Source organism: Anarhichas minor, unplaced genomic scaffold (genome assembly GCF_050575085.1).
Source record: "Anarhichas minor isolate MPS153535 unplaced genomic scaffold, ASM5057508v1 ptg000033l, whole genome shotgun sequence".
Classification (NCBI taxonomy): domain Eukaryota; kingdom Metazoa; phylum Chordata; class Actinopteri; order Perciformes; family Anarhichadidae; genus Anarhichas; species Anarhichas minor.
This window is the reverse complement of record NW_027466479.1, coordinates 4,950,543-4,968,955: the sequence shown is the minus strand read 5'-3', so window position 1 is coordinate 4,968,955 and position 18,413 is coordinate 4,950,543. Positions and strand designations below refer to the sequence as shown.

The 18,413-nt window shown below is 45.2% G+C and overlaps 1 protein-coding gene across 1 annotated transcript in view; it reads right to left on the bottom strand.

Annotated features, from left to right (window-relative positions):
- Positions 1–942: 942 nt before the first annotated feature.
- The window catches only part of atp1a3a (ATPase Na+/K+ transporting subunit alpha 3a), a 35,248-nt gene continuing 17,777 nt past the window's right edge, over positions 943–18,413 (bottom strand). The window contains exons 8-24 of the mRNA XM_076106076.1: positions 16,714–16,831; positions 15,912–16,000; positions 15,417–15,596; positions 13,637–13,835; positions 11,434–11,678; positions 11,140–11,332; positions 10,819–10,994; positions 10,396–10,532; positions 7,241–7,391; positions 6,978–7,146; positions 6,247–6,401; positions 5,475–5,598; positions 4,545–4,690; positions 4,149–4,279; positions 3,473–3,574; positions 3,223–3,314; positions 943–2,214 (exon numbers count right to left, since the gene is read on the bottom strand). Coding sequence (XP_075962191.1) covers positions 2,186–2,214; positions 3,223–3,314; positions 3,473–3,574; positions 4,149–4,279; positions 4,545–4,690; positions 5,475–5,598; positions 6,247–6,401; positions 6,978–7,146; positions 7,241–7,391; positions 10,396–10,532; positions 10,819–10,994; positions 11,140–11,332; positions 11,434–11,678; positions 13,637–13,835; positions 15,417–15,596; positions 15,912–16,000; positions 16,714–16,831 — 2,436 coding nt within the window. The 3' untranslated portion in view covers positions 943–2,185. The remainder of the gene's footprint in view (positions 2,215–3,222; positions 3,315–3,472; positions 3,575–4,148; positions 4,280–4,544; positions 4,691–5,474; positions 5,599–6,246; positions 6,402–6,977; positions 7,147–7,240; positions 7,392–10,395; positions 10,533–10,818; positions 10,995–11,139; positions 11,333–11,433; positions 11,679–13,636; positions 13,836–15,416; positions 15,597–15,911; positions 16,001–16,713; positions 16,832–18,413) is intronic.

Sequence of the window (18,413 nt, the reverse complement as noted above, 5' to 3'; positions counted from 1 at the left end):
ATCAACCACAAGGTCCATTTAGCAGCTGTTCTGGAGCTTTTGATCGTCTCACACGATCTTCATCAGCAGAATCAATTTCAAACTTTTTTATCATAACAATGTATAAAATGACGGTGTAAAAAGCGTCGCTTGTAGTAATAAAGCTACAGAAAATGTCTCACGTGAGTCAGCAGCTCCCCTCGGCTTCACGGAAATGTAAAGTGAGTTTTAAGTTCATTGTCTAGCTCTGGTCTTGGTTCACTCTCACTGCTCATATAGCGTGTTCAGTACAACTCCACTGAACACTACCTGCTCAGCACCAAGTAGTGGACAGACGCACTAAGACACTAGCTGGGGAAGATAGTGGAGCATTTATCCCGTAGAGACTTGGCTCAGGAGTTGATAGAGACCAAAAACAGCTAAAACAAGAATGAATATCAGACCAACGTTCATCAGATGGACACAAACACGACTCCAAATGAATGATAATGTTGCCCCCTGACTTCTGGATATGTTAATAAATGTACTACTTGCCCCCAAGCGGTCAAATGTTGTATTGCAGGTTTTAGGTGCTAAGAAATAAGCACCTGCTGGTGAGTTTTGCTACCTACAAAGCTTATGTTGCTAAAAAACAATATGAATGTGATAGCTGTTAGGAGGTGTCCTGGTGTGGGTCAACTGATGGATGCTGATTCATTGCAGCATCCAGAACAAAGAAGGCTCCTCAGTCCTGCTTCATACATGCTCTTCCAGTAGAAGTTCTACTAAATGTCTCCTAACCTGATGTGTCTATAGACATGTAAGGTGTTAACACTTCCTCTGACTTGTTGAAACCCTTCAGGTAGAAAACAGATGACTTGACACTGCTGCCATGAGTAAGAGTTGGTCACACAGCATTTATTTCCATTTTCTGACAAAACTCCACACAAAAACAAACTGGAGACCAAGCTGAAAAAGAGAGATCCTTCTTTTGTATTTCATTTTCTTTCTTTTCTTTTCTGGCTGTTGGTTTGCAAGTTAAGGTACCGTGCCTTATTCCACATTTCAACTGATTTAAATAATGAAATCGGAGAGAAATCTCTTTTTCCGAGGACACAGAAAGTTTGTATTTTTATTCTTTTTTGACAGGGGTGAGGTTGGGAGGGGGGAGGGGAGGAGAGGGTGGTGAAAGTTGGTGGAAGTTTACGAGGACAGAGGGTTTGCACGCTGTTCACAAACAGACAGACAAACGGACAGATAAACAGGCGGGGGGGAGGTAAAAGAGGGGGAGACAGTGTGCTTTGTCATGTCTGAATGAAAACAAGGAGCTCTCAGACCCACTCCCAACTTAAAAAAACACTTTCACAAACAATTTTTCTGTTTTCAAAAACACACAGTCGTCTATTAGAACACGACAACAACATAGGCAGAAAAGAACACATGGGGAGGGAGGGAGGGAGGGAGATCAAGGAAGTGACCTTTTTTCCGCCCTGTTGAGGGCGTGAGTGAGTGCTGAAGTTTTATGGTGAGATTGATTCTTTATTGATGGGGGAGGAGGAGGAGGAGGAGGGACGGCAGTAGAAGATTGGCAGTGAGTACTTAGGAGTAGAAAGAGAGAAGAGGACGGAGGAAATGGCAGTGAGTAAGGAGCTGGATCTGGGTGGCAGGCTCTGGCAGGAAAAAGACAAATAGGTAAACAAAGAGAAGACTAGAATCGGCAGTCGGGAGTCTGGACGGGAGCTGCCACGTTGTTGTTCTGCTTGGCAAGAGAGATGGCAGTGGAGCAGTCGGGTTTACGTCTGTATTCTGTATTCAGGTCCACACAGCGCTGTGGTTTGAGTACATGTGTGAAGAGCTGCAGCTGACGGTGCGGTAATAAGCGTCGGCACGCCAGTGTTACTGGCAGACTGGTGCTGTACAGACTTTGGATAGAAAAACATAAAAAGAGGGAGAGGAAATAGAGAGGACAGGGAGGATTTACAAACCCGCCTCCCACCTCCCGCATCCTCTCCTCTGTCGTTGGTCCTCGCGGCGTCTTGGCGTGTGATTTGTTATTTTGTGTTGTCTCTTTGTGGGGGATGAGGATGAGAGCAGGATGGGTAGGACGTTATCTTCTTGTACAGTTTGAGCATGTTGACGGGAGAGGAGGGATGGGTGGAGGGGGATAGAGTAAAAGGGGTGAGTTCAGGGGAGAACGGGGGTGAGAAGGAAATTATGCTTTGATAATTTAATAGTATGTCTCTTTTTCCACCCAGCCTGCAGAGATGAAGAGGAGAGAAACAGAGGGAAACAAGAGAGAGAAGAGTTATCCATCAAATTATTTGATCTATTGATTAACATTTGAGCTAAATTATTATTTAAAATGATGAGGTCCTGGATGATATTTTCCTGCACAATGTCCTTTAAAGTTGTACATTTTTTTCCCACTACATTTGCAATGTATTCTCCTCATCCCCCTGTAAACATATGTACTGGCATGTAATCACAATCTGTGTAATATTACATAGTATGACATGCTACTAGGGACGTCAACGGTTAACTGTTAATAGGTTAACGAGAATGTTTTTGACCAGCTTTGCATGTTGGTCTGTTGTTAATTTAACTTGGAAAGGACGCTTCGGTGTCCATGTTAACCAAATGAGCTGTTCAGACAGGAAGCACTGCGACGAGCTACGTGCTTGATGAGAATGCTAAACACCGGCAACCTCCGGTTATAAAAAGTGAAGGCAAGGCGGAAGTGTCTTAAAGCTGCATTCTCTCTAGTGTCCATCAGGGGGCGACTCCTCTGGTTGTATAGAAGTCAATGAGAAAATGACTCTACTTCTCTCTTGATTTATTAGCTCAGTAAACATTGTAAACATGAGTTTATGGTCTCAATCTCTAGTTTCAAGTCTTCTTCAATACAGCATGATGTTCATTGAGTAAGTGATGGTCCATTTAGAGTCAAACAGACCATAGAGCAGGGTATGCTTTAGGGCGGGGCTACTGTGATTGACATGTTGCTACCACAGAGTTGTCCGGTCTAAGTCTTAAAACTTAATCCTTTCACTGTGTGTTTTCACTTCATGTAAGTTCAAATTTGAAGTTGAAAGTCAAATAGTTTGAATTCATGGTCTCTTCTGATTGGCCTTCATAGAGACCACCAATCCAACTGTTTAAAACGAATATCAGCTGATAGATCAGAGCACCTGTGACCTGGTCAAAATGCAGCAATAAAGCTCAGCAAAGCCAACAGAAAATGAAATAATGTGTGTGTTATCTGACCTCCGGGGTTTCGGCGAAGGATGAGTTTTCGGATCTCATCGTAAACAAATATGAGGAAACTGTACGGGAACGCACAGAACCACCAGCTGGGCCTGAGGGAGGAGTAGGGGAGCAGTCAGTAATACAGAACACAGTACTCATGAACTGTCTTAAAACATAATGGCATTGCATTTCACATTATTACCACTGAAAGTGAACATGGAGGTCTGCACATCGTGGCACTGTGAAGATGTGTTGGAGCGTTACTTACTTGAGCGGGTACATCCGTAGTGCCACGTCCATGCCGGGGCAGTAGGACAGGAAAGCAGCCAGAGCCGTTTCCTCAAACAGGCCAAAGATCAAAATCTTATTCCTGCCAGGCAATGAGCGCAGAACAACAAGTTATTTACAGCAACACATGTAGCAGAGAGACGATAAACAGTGGCTCACATCAGTTAGAGAGGGACACATGTGGGGAACAAACAAACACGGGCCATAAGTTAGGGCCATGAATTAAAGGTGTGTCAGTAAAACATGGCTCTCTAGTGACGTCTGGTGGCAGCTGTGGGAAACAGCTTTCTTCTTCTGCAACGTTCATGTTTACACCAGCTTTTGTAAATGATATTGTAACTCAGAGAAAACATATGTATGTATATATATCCATCCTTTACTTCAATACAGTCTTTGTAACTTCAGGTGTCAAAGTAAAGGTGTGGTGTGAGTTGCCGAGTGCTGGAGATATCGGCCGTTAAGATGTCTTCTCTCCAATATAATGGAACATTTTCAGCAATGTCCCTTTCCAGAAATCATGACCCGGTTACTCAAGATAATCCATAAACCTTGTTGTGAACAGTAGGAACTATTTTCTTTCTACTGAAATACACCCGACCGTATCACATTACCTAGCATTATTCAGAAGTGTCTTTTTCAATAACTTTTCCACTTACTTCATGCCCTGCTGGAACACAGAGTTACGCCTGGTCTTGCAGATGATGACATCTGCCCACTGTACCACCACAATGCTGACGAAGAATGCCGTGTGGCAAGTAAACTCCACAATCTTCCGTTGCTCATAGGTCTGGACAGGGAAACAGGAAGACAGTCACACAATGTGTCCTCTGTGATGGACTTCTATTGAGATGGTTGTGACCATGACACGTTTGTATACATTTATATTAATGTTTGTGTCTTTTATCATTCAAGGATTACTGCTGGTGTAGGAAATATTCAGAAAACGTTGTATGAGTACCGTGATTTAGCATCACGGTACTCAGTGATTCTCCATAAGGTCAGTCAAACAGAGCTCACAGCAGAACCCTGACATCGTGTGACATCACTCGTACCCATTGCTGCCCGTAGCTGTCCTCCAGGTCGTTGCAGGAGCGATCGTCCCAGTTGAGCCGGATGCCGACAAGCACGGCCGGCAGGAAACCATTTTCGGCCATGATGACGAAGTAGGCGAAGAACCCGCCGAGAGCTTGGATCATACCTGCAGACACAGAGTTTCACAGCCGTTATAGTGGATATTATGATGAGATGAGAGAAAAAGTGCAAGGCAGAAACGAAGGGAACCACGTTCTGATTGGCGACAACTAAAAAAATGTATTTGTCGTATAGACATTTGTGAATTAGAAAAACAAAGACTTTTGATAACTCTGTTGACTGCAGTAGAATCATGTTGGTATCAAGGTGCTGTCAGACAGCCAATGTCTTTGGGCTACCATTGTCTCAGAACACTGATGTTAGCGATGTAAGAGCAAACAGAACGTGAACCTACTCGATGTGCAGCTGTAGAGCAGTGTGTTCTGGGACAGATTCTGGGCCCCGTAAAGGTTGTCAGATTTCTGCTCTGGTCTTGCATGTTGACAATACTTGCGCTAATATTTTAAAAAATGACAGTGACGGTGTATTTTAATTTGTATTAATTAACTATGTAATAAATATCTTTTAAAATTATATTTATTTACTTAATGTTTATTTTCATTTTTGTGTACTTAAATAAACTGAAAGAAGTATGTAAAATAATAATTTAAAAAAAGATTTGTTTTATATATATACAGTATAATATTGTTATTACTATATGTTCAATTTGGAGAAGGGTTAATTTAAGTATGTACAATGTGTTAAATGTATAAAATGAATAAATATATGTTAAAAAAAAAGAAGAAAAGACAGCCGTGATGATTTATTGGTGATTAAATGCTACACACGGCACCTTTTCCACTGATCACAGGTCTGTACTGGGTGTTGAACAACACAAACATGGCACCTACCGATCTGTCCATAGGCGATACTGATGAGCCTCTCGTTGACCAGTTTGTCCCTCAGTGGGTTCCTGGGCTGCCGCTTCATGATGTCACTCTCTGCTGCTTCATAGGCGAGAGAGATGGCTGGTACCTGACGGAGGGTTCAACAGGGAACACATTTACGTCTGGGTATGCTTTTGCTTTGGTGTATTTTAACACGCTCCACTTTCCAAGCATGACAACCTGGACTGGTCTGACACTGCCACCTAGTGTCCTGTTTTGTGTACATACTTTTTAGGCATGACCTTGAACTCAACTTCAGAGATAAATGGAGGGATTGTGTGACAGTCTGTAGGGTTGGACTGGTTGATGGTGTGGGGTGGGCTGCATGGTTTGCTGCAGCATAATTAATACACTTTTTATTCTGTGTCACTTTAAAACTTCTCATTGAACCTAAACATCCACAATTCCCTCAACTCACTCCACACATTATGTTCAGCATCTTTCAGATTTTAAATATTCCCTTCTTTAACTTTTTTATTATTATTTATTATTATTATTTATTATTCCAGCACAATTGAACATTCTTAGGTGACCACCTGTGTGTCGCCCCGGACATTGCTGTGTCTATATTGCCACCTGACAAGCATACAGTTCACACAGTTGACATGTTTGTGTACGGCTGAGCTCTCCTGGTTTACTGTGCATGTATGAGTGGGTCCACACATTGGCTGCTGCCCTTTTCTATCGCCTGACTGGACACATTGTGTGCGAGTGTGCGCGGCGTCTCCTCTGTTACCATGTCGGTTCCCAGGTCGATGCAGAGGATGGTGATGGTGCCCAGAGGCAGCGGGATGTTGACCAGGATGAAGAACAGGAAGGGGGTGATCTCTGGGATGTTGCTGGTCAGAGTGTATGCGATGGACTTCTTCAGGTTGTCAAAGATCAGACGGCCTGTCGGGATGAAGGTGGGGAGTAAAATCAATCTCTGAACAGGTGAACCCTCAACCCTTTGAACTCTGCAATAGAAATGGTCCGCCGGTGTCTGCGTTGGTATTTTTGCTCATTGTGATGTCATTTCTTGGCGTATCCTCAAACGCTTCGTATCCCTTAAATGTGTACAACTTACGCTGAAAGGTTCTGTAATTATTAACTCATTAACATAGCATTCATTAATGTCTTTCTTGCCCTTTCATCTTATTTATTGGCACCATTTTTTCACTGTTCCTTCTACTATTCTGGTAAAAACAGGGCAAACTGTTTTTACCAGAATACAGTTCTGAATACAGTTGTTTTGCCCAAGAAATAGATAGAAAGAAGATACAACATCCTTCTTGCTAGCAGTATCCTAAAATGTATTTCTCCTCTCAAACATGAACTGCTTATGTACTGTCTGAAATATAAGTATGTGCAACCTACATGATTGTCACCTAAAGATCTTAAGTTTACTCTCGCTCTTCTTAGACCCGATGCACAAAACATTTGAGCTCATCTTTCTCTCCACAGACCCTTTTCTCGTTCCTCCCTCACCTTCTTCTACTCCGGTGACGATGGAGGCAAAGTTGTCGTCCAGCAGGATCATGTCGGCCGCCTGTTTGGACACGTCTGAGCCAGAGATTCCCATGGCGACGCCGATGTCAGCTTTCTTCAGGGCTGGTGAGTCGTTCACACCGTCGCCTGTCACGGCCACGATGGCACCCTGACAGAAGAGGAGGACGCGCACTTTATGGTTTTCATTCTCATTCGGGACGCACAATGCTAAAAACCATGAGCTTGTATGCATGTATGTGTACCTGTCTCTGGCAGCCTTCTACGATGATGAGCTTCTGCTGCGGGGAGGTTCTGGCAAAGACGATCTCCGTGTGGTTCTTCAAAATGTCGTCCATCTGATCCTGATCGACGTCTTTCAGATCTGTGCCGTGGATCACGCAGGCCTTGGCGTCCCTACACAACAGAGATAACAGCAAAATTCTCTTTTGTATACTAAATCATAAAAACTACTGTCATGCTGCAAAGTAAAAGACCATACTGCTCCATTGCGTGTTAGGGCAGCTGTAGGTAATAATAAATAAACTATGGAGCCGGGGGAGGGAGGTAATATTCTGAGAAATAACTCAGATTTCCCTTTGATTAAAGAGGAAAATGAAAATGAACACTATGAAATTGTGCGCCAGTCTGAATTTCCTCGTGTTCTTATGATGATGAGGGCCTCTGAGCGAAGTGAAGGTTGTGAAATAAACGTACGTATATGCATTCTCCTGCATGCTCCTTCTGGGTTCTTTTACCAAGCTAATGCGGACATTGCTATGCGTTGTACTCTATCCTCAGGTTAGACCTGTTGTTCTATTTTACCAGATAAATCCTAAAGATTGCTGCTTCTGTCCCCTCCGACAGAAGGCCTCTGAGCGAGGCGAAGGTCCTGAAAGATTCAAATACGCGTTTTCCTTCATGTTCTTTCAGTGTTTTTTTATGAACATAAATAAATACTATTATAATTAGACACATCCCGAGGGAGGTTGGGGACACGGAATCCGAGTGGACCATGTTCAAAGCCTCTATTGTGGACGCGGCCGCTAGGAGCTGTGGCCGGAAGGTCATCGGTGCCTGTCGTGGCGGCAACCCGAGAACCCGGTGGTGGACACCGGAGGTGAGGGAAGCCGTCAAGCTGAAGAAGGAGACCTTCAAGGCCTGGTTGGCCCAGGGGTCTCCTGAAGCAGCTGACAGGTATCGGCAGGCCAGAAGGGCTGCAGCTGCGGTGGTCGCGAATGCTAAAACTCGGGCATGGGAGGAGTTCGGGGAGGCCATGGAGAAGGACTTTCGGTTGGCCTCAAGGCGGTTCTGGCAAACCATCCGACGGCTCAGGAAGGGAAAGCAGGGCTTACCCCAGGCTGTTCTCAGCAGGGGGGGGGAACTGCTAACCCGGACGGAGGACATCGTCGGGCGGTGGAAAGAGCACTTTGAGGAACTCCTAAACCCGACCAACATGTCCTCTGCAGAGGAGGCAGCGCCTGAGGACCTAGGGGGAGGCTCACCCATATCCCTGGCAGAGGTCGCTGAGGTAGTTAAAAAGCTCCTTGGTGGCAAGGCGCCGGGGGTGGATGAGATCCGCCCTGAGATGCTGAAGGCGCTGGACATGGTTGGGCTGTCCTGGCTGACACGCCTCTTCAATGTCGCATGGGGGTCGGGATCAGTGCCCATGGAATGGCAGACCGGGGTGGTGGTTCCCATCTTCAAAAAGGGGGACCGGAGAGTGTGCTTGAATTACCGGGGTATCACACTACTCAGCCTCCCGGGAAAGGCTTATGCCAGGGTGCTGGAAAGGAGGCTCCGACCGCTTGTCGAACCTCAGATTCAAGAGGAGCAGTGCGGATTCCGTCCCGGCCGTGGAACAGTGGACCAGCTCTTTACCCTCGCAAGACTACTGGAGGGGCTCTGGGAGTTTGCCCAACCAGTCTACATGTGCTTTGTGGACTTGGAGAAGGCTTTCGACCGGGTCCCTCGGGGGGTCTTGTGGGGGGTGCTGCGGGAGTATGGGGTGCCGGACCCATTACAACGGGCGATCCGGTCTCTGTACGACTGCAGTAGGAGCTGTGTCCGCATTCTCGGCAATAAGTCAGACACGTTCCCGGTGGGTGTTGGCCTCCGCCAGGGCTGCCCTTTGTTACCGGTCCTGTTCGTGATTTTCATGGACAGGATATCTAGGCGCAGCCTGGGGGCGGAGAACGTCAGTTTCGGGGGTCTCGGGATCGCCTCTCTGCTATTTGCGGATGATGTGGTCCTGTTAGCCTCCTCGGATCGTGACCTCCAGCATTCACTGGGACGGTTTGCAGCCGAGTGTGAAGCGGCGGGGATGAGAGTTAGCACCTCCAAATCTGAGGCCATGGTGCTCTGCCGGAAACCGGTGGATTGCTCCCTCCAGGTGGGGACGGAGTGCCTACCTCAAGCGAAGGAGTTTAAGTATCTCGGGGTCTTGTTCACGAGTGAGGGTAAGATGGAGCGGGAGATCGACAGACGGATCGGTGCAGCTGCAGCAGTAAAGCAGGCGCTGCACCGGACCGTCTTGGTGAAGAGGGAGCTGAGCCGGAAGGCAAAGCTCTCAATTTACCACTCGGTCTACGTTCCTACCCTCACCTATGGTCACGAACTCTGGGTCGTGACCGAAAGGACAAGGTCGCGGCTACAAGCGGCCGAAATGAGCTTCCTCCGTAGGGTGGCCGGGCTCAGCCTTAGAGATAGGGTAAGGAGCTCGGTCATCAGGAGGGAGCTTGGAGTCGAGCCGCTACTCCTTCGCGTCGAAAGGAGTCAGCTGAGGTGGTTCGGGCATCTAATTAGGATGCCTCCTGGACGCCTCCCACTGGAGGTTTTCCAGGCACGTCCAACTGGGAAGAGACCCCGGGGAAGACCCAGAACACGCTGGAGAGATTACATCTCCCAGCTGGCCTGGGAACGCCTCGGGATCCCCCAGAATGAGCTGGAACATGTTGCCGGTGAGAGGGAGGTCTGGGTCGGCCTGCTTGACCTACTGCCACCGCGACCCGACCCCGGATAAGCGGTGGAAAATGGATGGATGGATGGATTATAATTAGTATATTTCGCACTGCGGTGTGATGAAGTTGCTCCAACCTTGCAAAGTGAAACGTTGTTTCTTTGACCAAAAAAAAAAACCCAACAACTCGTAACCTAGTGACTTTAATCTCAAAGGATGTTTTTTGTCGCAAATTTATGACTTTATAATCTCACAGAATATTCATGTTTCTTTTCTTGTAAATTAGCCAGTTAAATCGCAGAGAATATCCAAGTTATGGATATTCTATATATCCCCGGCTCAATAATATATATATTTTTTACCTAATATGACCCTGATACGCTGTCGTTAAATAGAGCAGCTGCTGTATAAAAGTGATTGTAATTGTAATGCATGTTAACATAGTTCATGTTTCTGTCTCACCTTGGGTTGACCTGGCTGACGGGGATGTTGAGGCGTGCAGCAATGTCTTCCACTGTCTCGTTGCCCTCTGAGATGATACCCACACCTTTAGCAATGGCCTTGGCTGTGATTGGGTGGTCACCAGTCACCATAATGACCTGAAATATAGGAGGAGGAAGAAGAAGGTAAAGAGGTTGGCGGTGAACGGGAAGGAGAAAGAGACAAAAATAAAACAAAGAGCAAGAGGAGAAAAGGCCAACAGTTAAGATAGAAGGAACAGGATGAGAAGAAGAGTAAAAGGAGTGAAAGAGAAAAAGAACACAATTCACACTATTAATAAAACACTCTTCCTCTCAAAATGTCATCTACAGCCTTCACATCCTGGTGGATGCCATGTTCTGCTTTTCCAGGCCCTTTAAAATGCCAGACTTGAAAGGTGCCCACCTTGATGCCAGCGGAGCGGCACTTGCCCACGGCATCGGGCACGGCAGCACGGGGAGGGTCGATCATGGACATGAGGCCTACGAAGCAAAGGTTGTCCGTCTCAAAGTTGACATCATCTGTATCGAAGGCAAAACCTTTGGGGTACTTGTCCTCTGGCAGGAACACGTGGCAGAAACCTGGAGGGATTAGGGACGAATGAATTATACATACAGGATAATACTATGCAATAAAATACAGGATACACCAAAACTTTTCTGGTAAGTTCAAATTCCAAATCATGAACCTTTTGTTAAATTACCACTGTGTTCCTATCCTCCTTACCCAGTACTCTCTCTCCCAGTCCTCCCAGTTCCAGATAGGCGTTCTGGAAGGCCTCCTTCAGCTCATCGTCCATGGGCTGCTCCTTGCCCTGCACCATGATGGTGGAGCTGCGGTCGAGGATCCTCTCTGGGGCTCCCTTCATCACCAACAGGTAGCGGTTGTCGTTTTCATCATCATTTTCATGAATTGAGAGCTGATGGGAACAGATCATGGCGTCAGCATGAGAACCTTTTAAGAAGTTTGTAGTGTTCTTGCATGTTTTGGCCCATTTACTACAAATGAAAGGTGACGAACCTGGTACTTGTTGGTGGAGTTGAAGGGGATCTCGGCCACCTTCTTGTTCTTCTCTCTCATAGCTTTGACGGCGCCACAGGACAGCTCGATACACTTCAGCAGGGCGGACTCGGAGGCGTCGCCGGCCACCTCGCGCTTAAGGATGGGCAAAGCATCCTGGCCGGCCTTGAACACGGCGCGGTTGCACAGAGCAGCGATGCGGGCCAAAGACACCCATGTTGAGGAGCTTTTGTCGAAGGAGCAGCCTAGAGAATGATGGGGGAGGGAAAAATAGGAACCTTTATTGACAGTTGTCTCAGCCTATCACATTCACCCAAGCAGGGCAGGAAGGTACCCTGCAGGCCTGCAATCAATTAAAACCAATGTAAGAATAGTTGGCAACAACGTTCGTGTCAAGGTGAGGGGAGTAAGCCAAAGCCATTTGGAGCTCTTGTGACAGCGTCGGAAATACACGAGGGCAAAGGGCAAAACTGCCCCTAAGAAATATCATTTTGCCCCTGATATCACTAGGAGAGGGGCAAAAAATGCCCCCGAACTTTCTAAACGAATAAATAAATGGAGCGCTTCTTAATCAGACCTGTGACTGCGAGACTGCGGTCAACTCAGCAGACACTTAAATTGTAGTGCACCTATATGCTGACATTCACGGTAAACTCATTCAAACGGCACAGATCGAGAGCGAGCGAAGGACTTGGAAAGTTAACGGAAAGATTAACGTGAGACAACATCCGGTTTCTTCAGACGAACATCCGGTTTTCAGAATAAGATGCCAACAAAGTATACACATTGCATAATGGAAATTAGATTAAATGAATTATATTCACATTAAGTATAAAACATGCTACCTGCATCTCGTGAGTTAAAGGGAAAATACACCTAAATTGTGCATAAAGTTAAATTCTTTGATTTGAGGGTCGCTGGAAATGAATAATACCTGACTGACAGTCAATTAAGATATTTTACGAAGTAAAAACTCTGAACTGAATTTGTACCTTCAAATGGCACATTTTTGAAATTTTTAAGGTGCTATAAAAATGTTTTTCTCAAAAATTCCACACAATGACTAATGCATAAGTTCAGAACAAAAATGGGTAATATCACAATATTTGAGGCGCAACAAAAATATTCTTTCTCAATAATTCCATACAATGACTGATGTATATGTAATCAAGGCATCGTTGACTTAATAATTGTTAATAGTTGTTTAAAAAATGTAATAACAATAAGTAACCACAAAGAAATAAGAATAAAATTGAATATGATTGTCTGTTTTTTGTTAAAAAAAATCGAAGAAAACACTTTGAATCTGTAGACTACTGCCTAATAGTCTTATTATTGCCATTTGATGACAATTGCTCATATACTGTAAGTTTAAATAAGTATATTTATTATTTTGAACAAAGGTTAAATGTTATTTCACAAGTTTCAAAAAGTGCCCCCAATTTTTTGAAAATGCCCCTGGATTTCAGTCAGTGGGGGCAAAAATTGCCCCCCAAAAAATATGTCAATTTCCGACCCTGTCTTGTGATGAATAACAAGAAACAATGTCTCCTTTGAAAAACAGCGGAGGCAGAGGCCGATGATACAGTGGAGAGAAAGTGCAGAGGCAAACGCACGTCCTCCGGTTCTAATCTACAAACAAACGTAACGGAGAGAAACACCTTCCATCTGTTTTCTCTCTGTTTTGTGACGGAGCAATGAAGCCTGATGAAGCTAATTTAAAGCTAACGCTTGATAAAGCTAACGCCCGGCTACATGAATCCATCACAAAAAAGGAGCGAAAGCAGAAGGATGGTGCTGCTGTCCCGTTACCGTTGTTTTTAAATTAGCCTGTAATTGTGCGTTTGTTTGTCAAACGGACACAAATCCGACGCGTATGAGGGTCAGAGAGACGAGAGTATAATGTAACGTTATTTTGGAATACTTTATGCCATAAGTCAGAGAAGTGAATCCTTTCTTTCTTCAAATATATTACATTTCCATTTTTTCCCATTTGTACAAGAAGACGATGACTTGATAAAAACAAGACAGATCAGCTTTTGAGGTTTCTACCAAACATACATTTGGCAAATGTTCATGTTGGATGCCGGCCAGTAACTGATGCTGCCAGAGAGGAACTCAGGTCACAAATATTCTGAATATGATGCAGGAAGTTTGAATGCACGCTGCATGGAAGCAGGGACAGAAGGTGGGCAAATCTCACCGGACTGGTCCTCGGTGGTGTCGGCCTCGTGGATCTGGTTGTCGAACCACATGTGGGCCACGGTCATCCGGTTCTGGGTCAGGGTGCCGGTCTTGTCGGAGCAGATGGTGGAGGTGGAGCCCAGAGTTTCCACGGCCTCCAAGTTCTTCACCAGGCAGTTCTTGCGAGCCATTCGTTTAGCTGTCAGCGTCAGACAAACCTGAGAGAAGCAAAGAGGGAACGGCAGAGAGAGGACGCGACAGTGAGGAGAGGAGGAACGACAGGAAGGAAAGGAGTCGTTGAAAAGGAGAGAGTAGAAACAAACAAAACCAAAAGAGAAAGAGAAAACATTATTAGTATCCGTGTGTTAAACTAACAGGACAGATGAACATCTCCAGGTATTCAACTTACTCAGTGCCATACTGTACCTGAAACTACAAAGCACACCCAGGAAGAAACCCCGCCCCGACACCTGGAGACGTTCACCCTGCTCTTAACAATGCTCCTCTATAGCAAAATGCACTAAAATCTTAACCTCCTTTCCGAAAATATAATATAAAACAGCCCAAAAAGAAGAGATGCGGAGAGAGAGAATGAGGCGTGAACGAGTGAAGCGGTGAAGCAGAGCGGCGGGTGCGTTATGCCATCATGCCAAGTACGGCAAAAGACCCGCGGGCAAAACAGAACTAGCCAAGCAGAGGAAGGCCCAATTCATTTCAAGAAGCTGACTGGTCATTAGCCGAATATCATTACATTAGCTAGCCGTTGTCATTGCAGGCAGCACCACGACTGGCCTGGAAGAGAGAGAGAGAGAGACATACGGAGAGAAAGATGGAGAGAACACAAACACACAAAACACATGTGGGGCTGCTTTGGGAGAAGGAGAGATGTAAAGAGAGAAATACAAACACAGGACAATACACCACCGTCACCACGGGAACAGGTACTGACACAGAGAGAATGTTAAAAGCACATAAGATACACGCAGAGATGCACACGAGAGACGTACAGCGACATCAACACACTGATATAAACACAAGAGCAGGGATACGGGATGCAAAGACGAGATCAAACAGCAGACGAGACAACATCGGCCTGAAACACACAATCAGACGTGGGTGAAACCACAAACTGCTTGGGGGGAATCGAATGATAGAGTCTACAATAGAGCGTGGCATATGTAATGGGCTACAACGGTGGGGAGTAGGCTTACTAATAAAAAAAAAAGAGACATGTCATGGCAACAACAATGTAAAGAACATTTTATAAGCTGTTACTGGTTTCCCTGATTTTATGTAGCTTCTCTGATTTATCCAATATATGAAATATATGAAAAATACCCAAGTCTGCACAAAAACACTGGGAACTGAGGAAGAACCGAAACGCAGAAGGACTGTGAAGAGAAACAAGACAGGAAGGAAAAACTGCTCCAAATGAAGGAATGATACAACTGGACAACAACCTTGTAAACACATGCACACGTACTAGAAATCGGGCTGCATGATATTGGTAATATAGATTGTGATATAAAGAAATACACAAATGTTCAAGTTAAATGTATCAATTCGGTTCACTTTGACATCAAAATCAAGAGGCTCGATAAATAATTTCGTCCTCTGTTGTGCTCTGATGAAAAAAAAGTCATCATAAACTTATTGGTTGCATAGATTTGAATGGCGATGATGCGGCAAAAAAGTCACACCCGCAAAGCATTGTAAACGAGACGGGGACTGGGTTTGAAGGCGGGTCTGGTGGGTTGCAGAAGACCCCTCACACGTTTGTAATGTCTCTGCCTACTCACAGTGACGGTGGCCAGCAGTCCCTCTGGCACATTAGCAACAATGATGCCAATGAGGAAGATGACAGCCTCCAGCCAGGAGTAACCCAGGACGATTGACAGCACGAAGAAGGACACGCCGAGGAACACGGCCACGCCGGTGATGATCTGGATGAAGTGCTCGATCTCCTTGGCAATGGGAGTCTGAGGAGTAGAAGAAGAAGGTGTTTGGATTGTTTAAAGAAGATGATTGACTGTCTACATTTATTATAGATTTTTTGCAATTAAGCATTTTAGGAGCAGTAAGCTGCTGCGAAGCAACTTGGGGTTATTTGTCTAAATAGCTTGTTTTTACACTTTATGAAACATAATGAGGCTGAGAACACTTAGCTGCTGTCTTTCCATTCAAAATGAGTATGTGAATGAGAAGCTGAACGACTACATGAAAGAGCCTGTTTCTAGTAAGCAACCTCATTTGTGTCACCATTGTGGAATAATGAACAACAGTGAGTATGGTACCTTGCCAGTCTCCAGGTTTGAGGTGAGAGTGGCGATGCGGCCCATCACTGTGCGATCGCCAGTGCACACAACAATGCCACGCGCCGTTCCTGAACAATAAGAGTAGAGGGAGCAGTTTTTAAATGCAATGTAACAGTGTGTCCACAGGAGGGCCCCACACATCATGGTTTTCCTGTTCTACCACTGTGAGGGTCTTCCCGGTGACATGCTGGGATGGAACAGGCACAGTGGGGTCACGTTTCCAGTCAGTGGGCTCCCCCGATGACCGGTGAGGCCACCAAACACTTTGACCAGGGCCTACAGCGAGAGCTAATGTGCAGCGTCTTTGTTTGCAGGGCTATCTGAGCACTGAACCGGAACAATACAAACACGCACGCACGCACGCACGCACGCACGCACGCACGCACGCACGCACGCACGCACGCACGCACGCACGCACGCACGCACGCACGCACGCACGCACGCACGCACGCACGCACGCACGCACGCACGCACACACACACACACACACACACACACACACACACACACACACACACACACACACACACACACACACACACACACACACACACACACACACACACACACACACACACACACACACACACACACACACACACACACACACACACACACACACACACACACACACACACACACACACACACACACACACACACACACACACACACAGAAAGGTTTTCTAACCCTCACAGTAAATGCTTTGTACAGTACATGTGATGCATATGAAGGTAATAATGATGATTTAGGTTTCGGATACGGGTGATGGCGACCTTACCCTCGACACAGTTGGTGGAGAAGAAGGCAATGTTGCGGGTTTCCAGTGGGTTGTCATGGGTACAGTCAGGTGACCTGGTCTGGGGCTCTGATTCACCGGTCAGGGATGAGTTGTCCACCTGGTTAAGTGTGCAAGAGAGAGGGACAAAGAGGAAGATGAGGGAGTGGGGATTCCTTTCTTCATTCCAGATTTCTTGGTTCATGCTTGCTGTGCCTCTAATGGCTGTGTGGAGCTGTGCAGAGGCTGTTTTCATCAAAAGTTCATTCCCAGATGACATTCTGAGACTGATTTGAGGTTCATATGAGGAAAAGTGGTGTGAATTTAACATGCAGATCTATGTTTATCCTCAGCTTGCACCTGCACCATTTGGGGGAAATCAGGACTTTAAAAGCAATCAGGTTAATGTTTGCAAAGTGGTTCTAGTATAATGAATTTAGAATAGGGGTGAAGTGACGCTGCAGATCCTGTCACAGATTTGAGTCACGGATCGAATCAGCACAAAAGAACAAAGGGAGCAAAAATAACTTTGCGAGATCCCTGATGACGGTTTTAGGCCACAGATACCAATAACTGATGATCCATATTGGCAGATACGGATCGTTTTGTTTTGTTATAGCAGCTGGTCTACAAGGCTCCAGACTATTTCTTTTCACCACCATCCTTTCAACATCAGTGTAAACCATCAACAATTCTTTGATTACTTAAAAAACACAATATTCAAGTGATTAGGATACAAAATAATGTATTTTCAAAGAATAAAACAAATCTTGTCATTAGTAGTTATAATGATGTATTATAATCTGCTTAGAGCTCTAATATATATTTATGTTGCTGTGAAAACGTCTCCTTCAAACATCTGGATTTATTCAAGTTTCTTACCAAAACTACATTTTACAAGATTGCATCAGAATCATGATAAAGTAAAAATGTACCTTCGGCAATACTCATTTTCACTGAACAGAGCCTGAACGCATCATAATTTAACCGACGCTGCCAACGTTACAAACTTCCTCCTCCCAATTTCAAAACAAGAATAGTTGTTAATAATGTAACATTATCAAGCATCGGTAAATAGAAAGCATTAATACCGATCTCCTGATATGTTACTGAATATCGCCGATAACGATTGTCAGTAAAACTTTATTTCACACTATGAAGGTTAATCTGTGTAATTAATCCGAGAGCATCCATACGGATCAACAAAGGTCTGTTACGCCACTAATTCAAAATGATGTCTTATTATCACATTGTGAGGCGGCTGTGCTTGTTTTAGTTAATAATTGATCGCCCGACACATCAGGTTGATTCCATAAATGGTGGACGAAGACTCACTGCTGATCACACTCGCATTAACCACTTTTACTTACACTTTGATGGTGCAAACACATCTTTACTGCCACTGAAAGCTAGTGAGCTGAATGTGTTAGCTAGCTTCATCCTGGCATCCGGATCAAGCTGCACTTAGCGAGTGTACGACAGGAGAGAGAGGGCGGGACTCCGTTTACATCAATGCTGCTTGCTGATCAAGCCGAATGAGAGAGAGGGGGAACGCACACCTGTGTTGGAGAGGTGCTGACCACCAAGTGTAAAGGAAACAAGTCGCACACTCATAGCCAGGATGCAAAAAAAAATATGTTTCTGTTTTGTCAAGTTTTTCTTGTGTAGCGAATAGGCTAGAACTGTATCTCTTTGAGCAACCC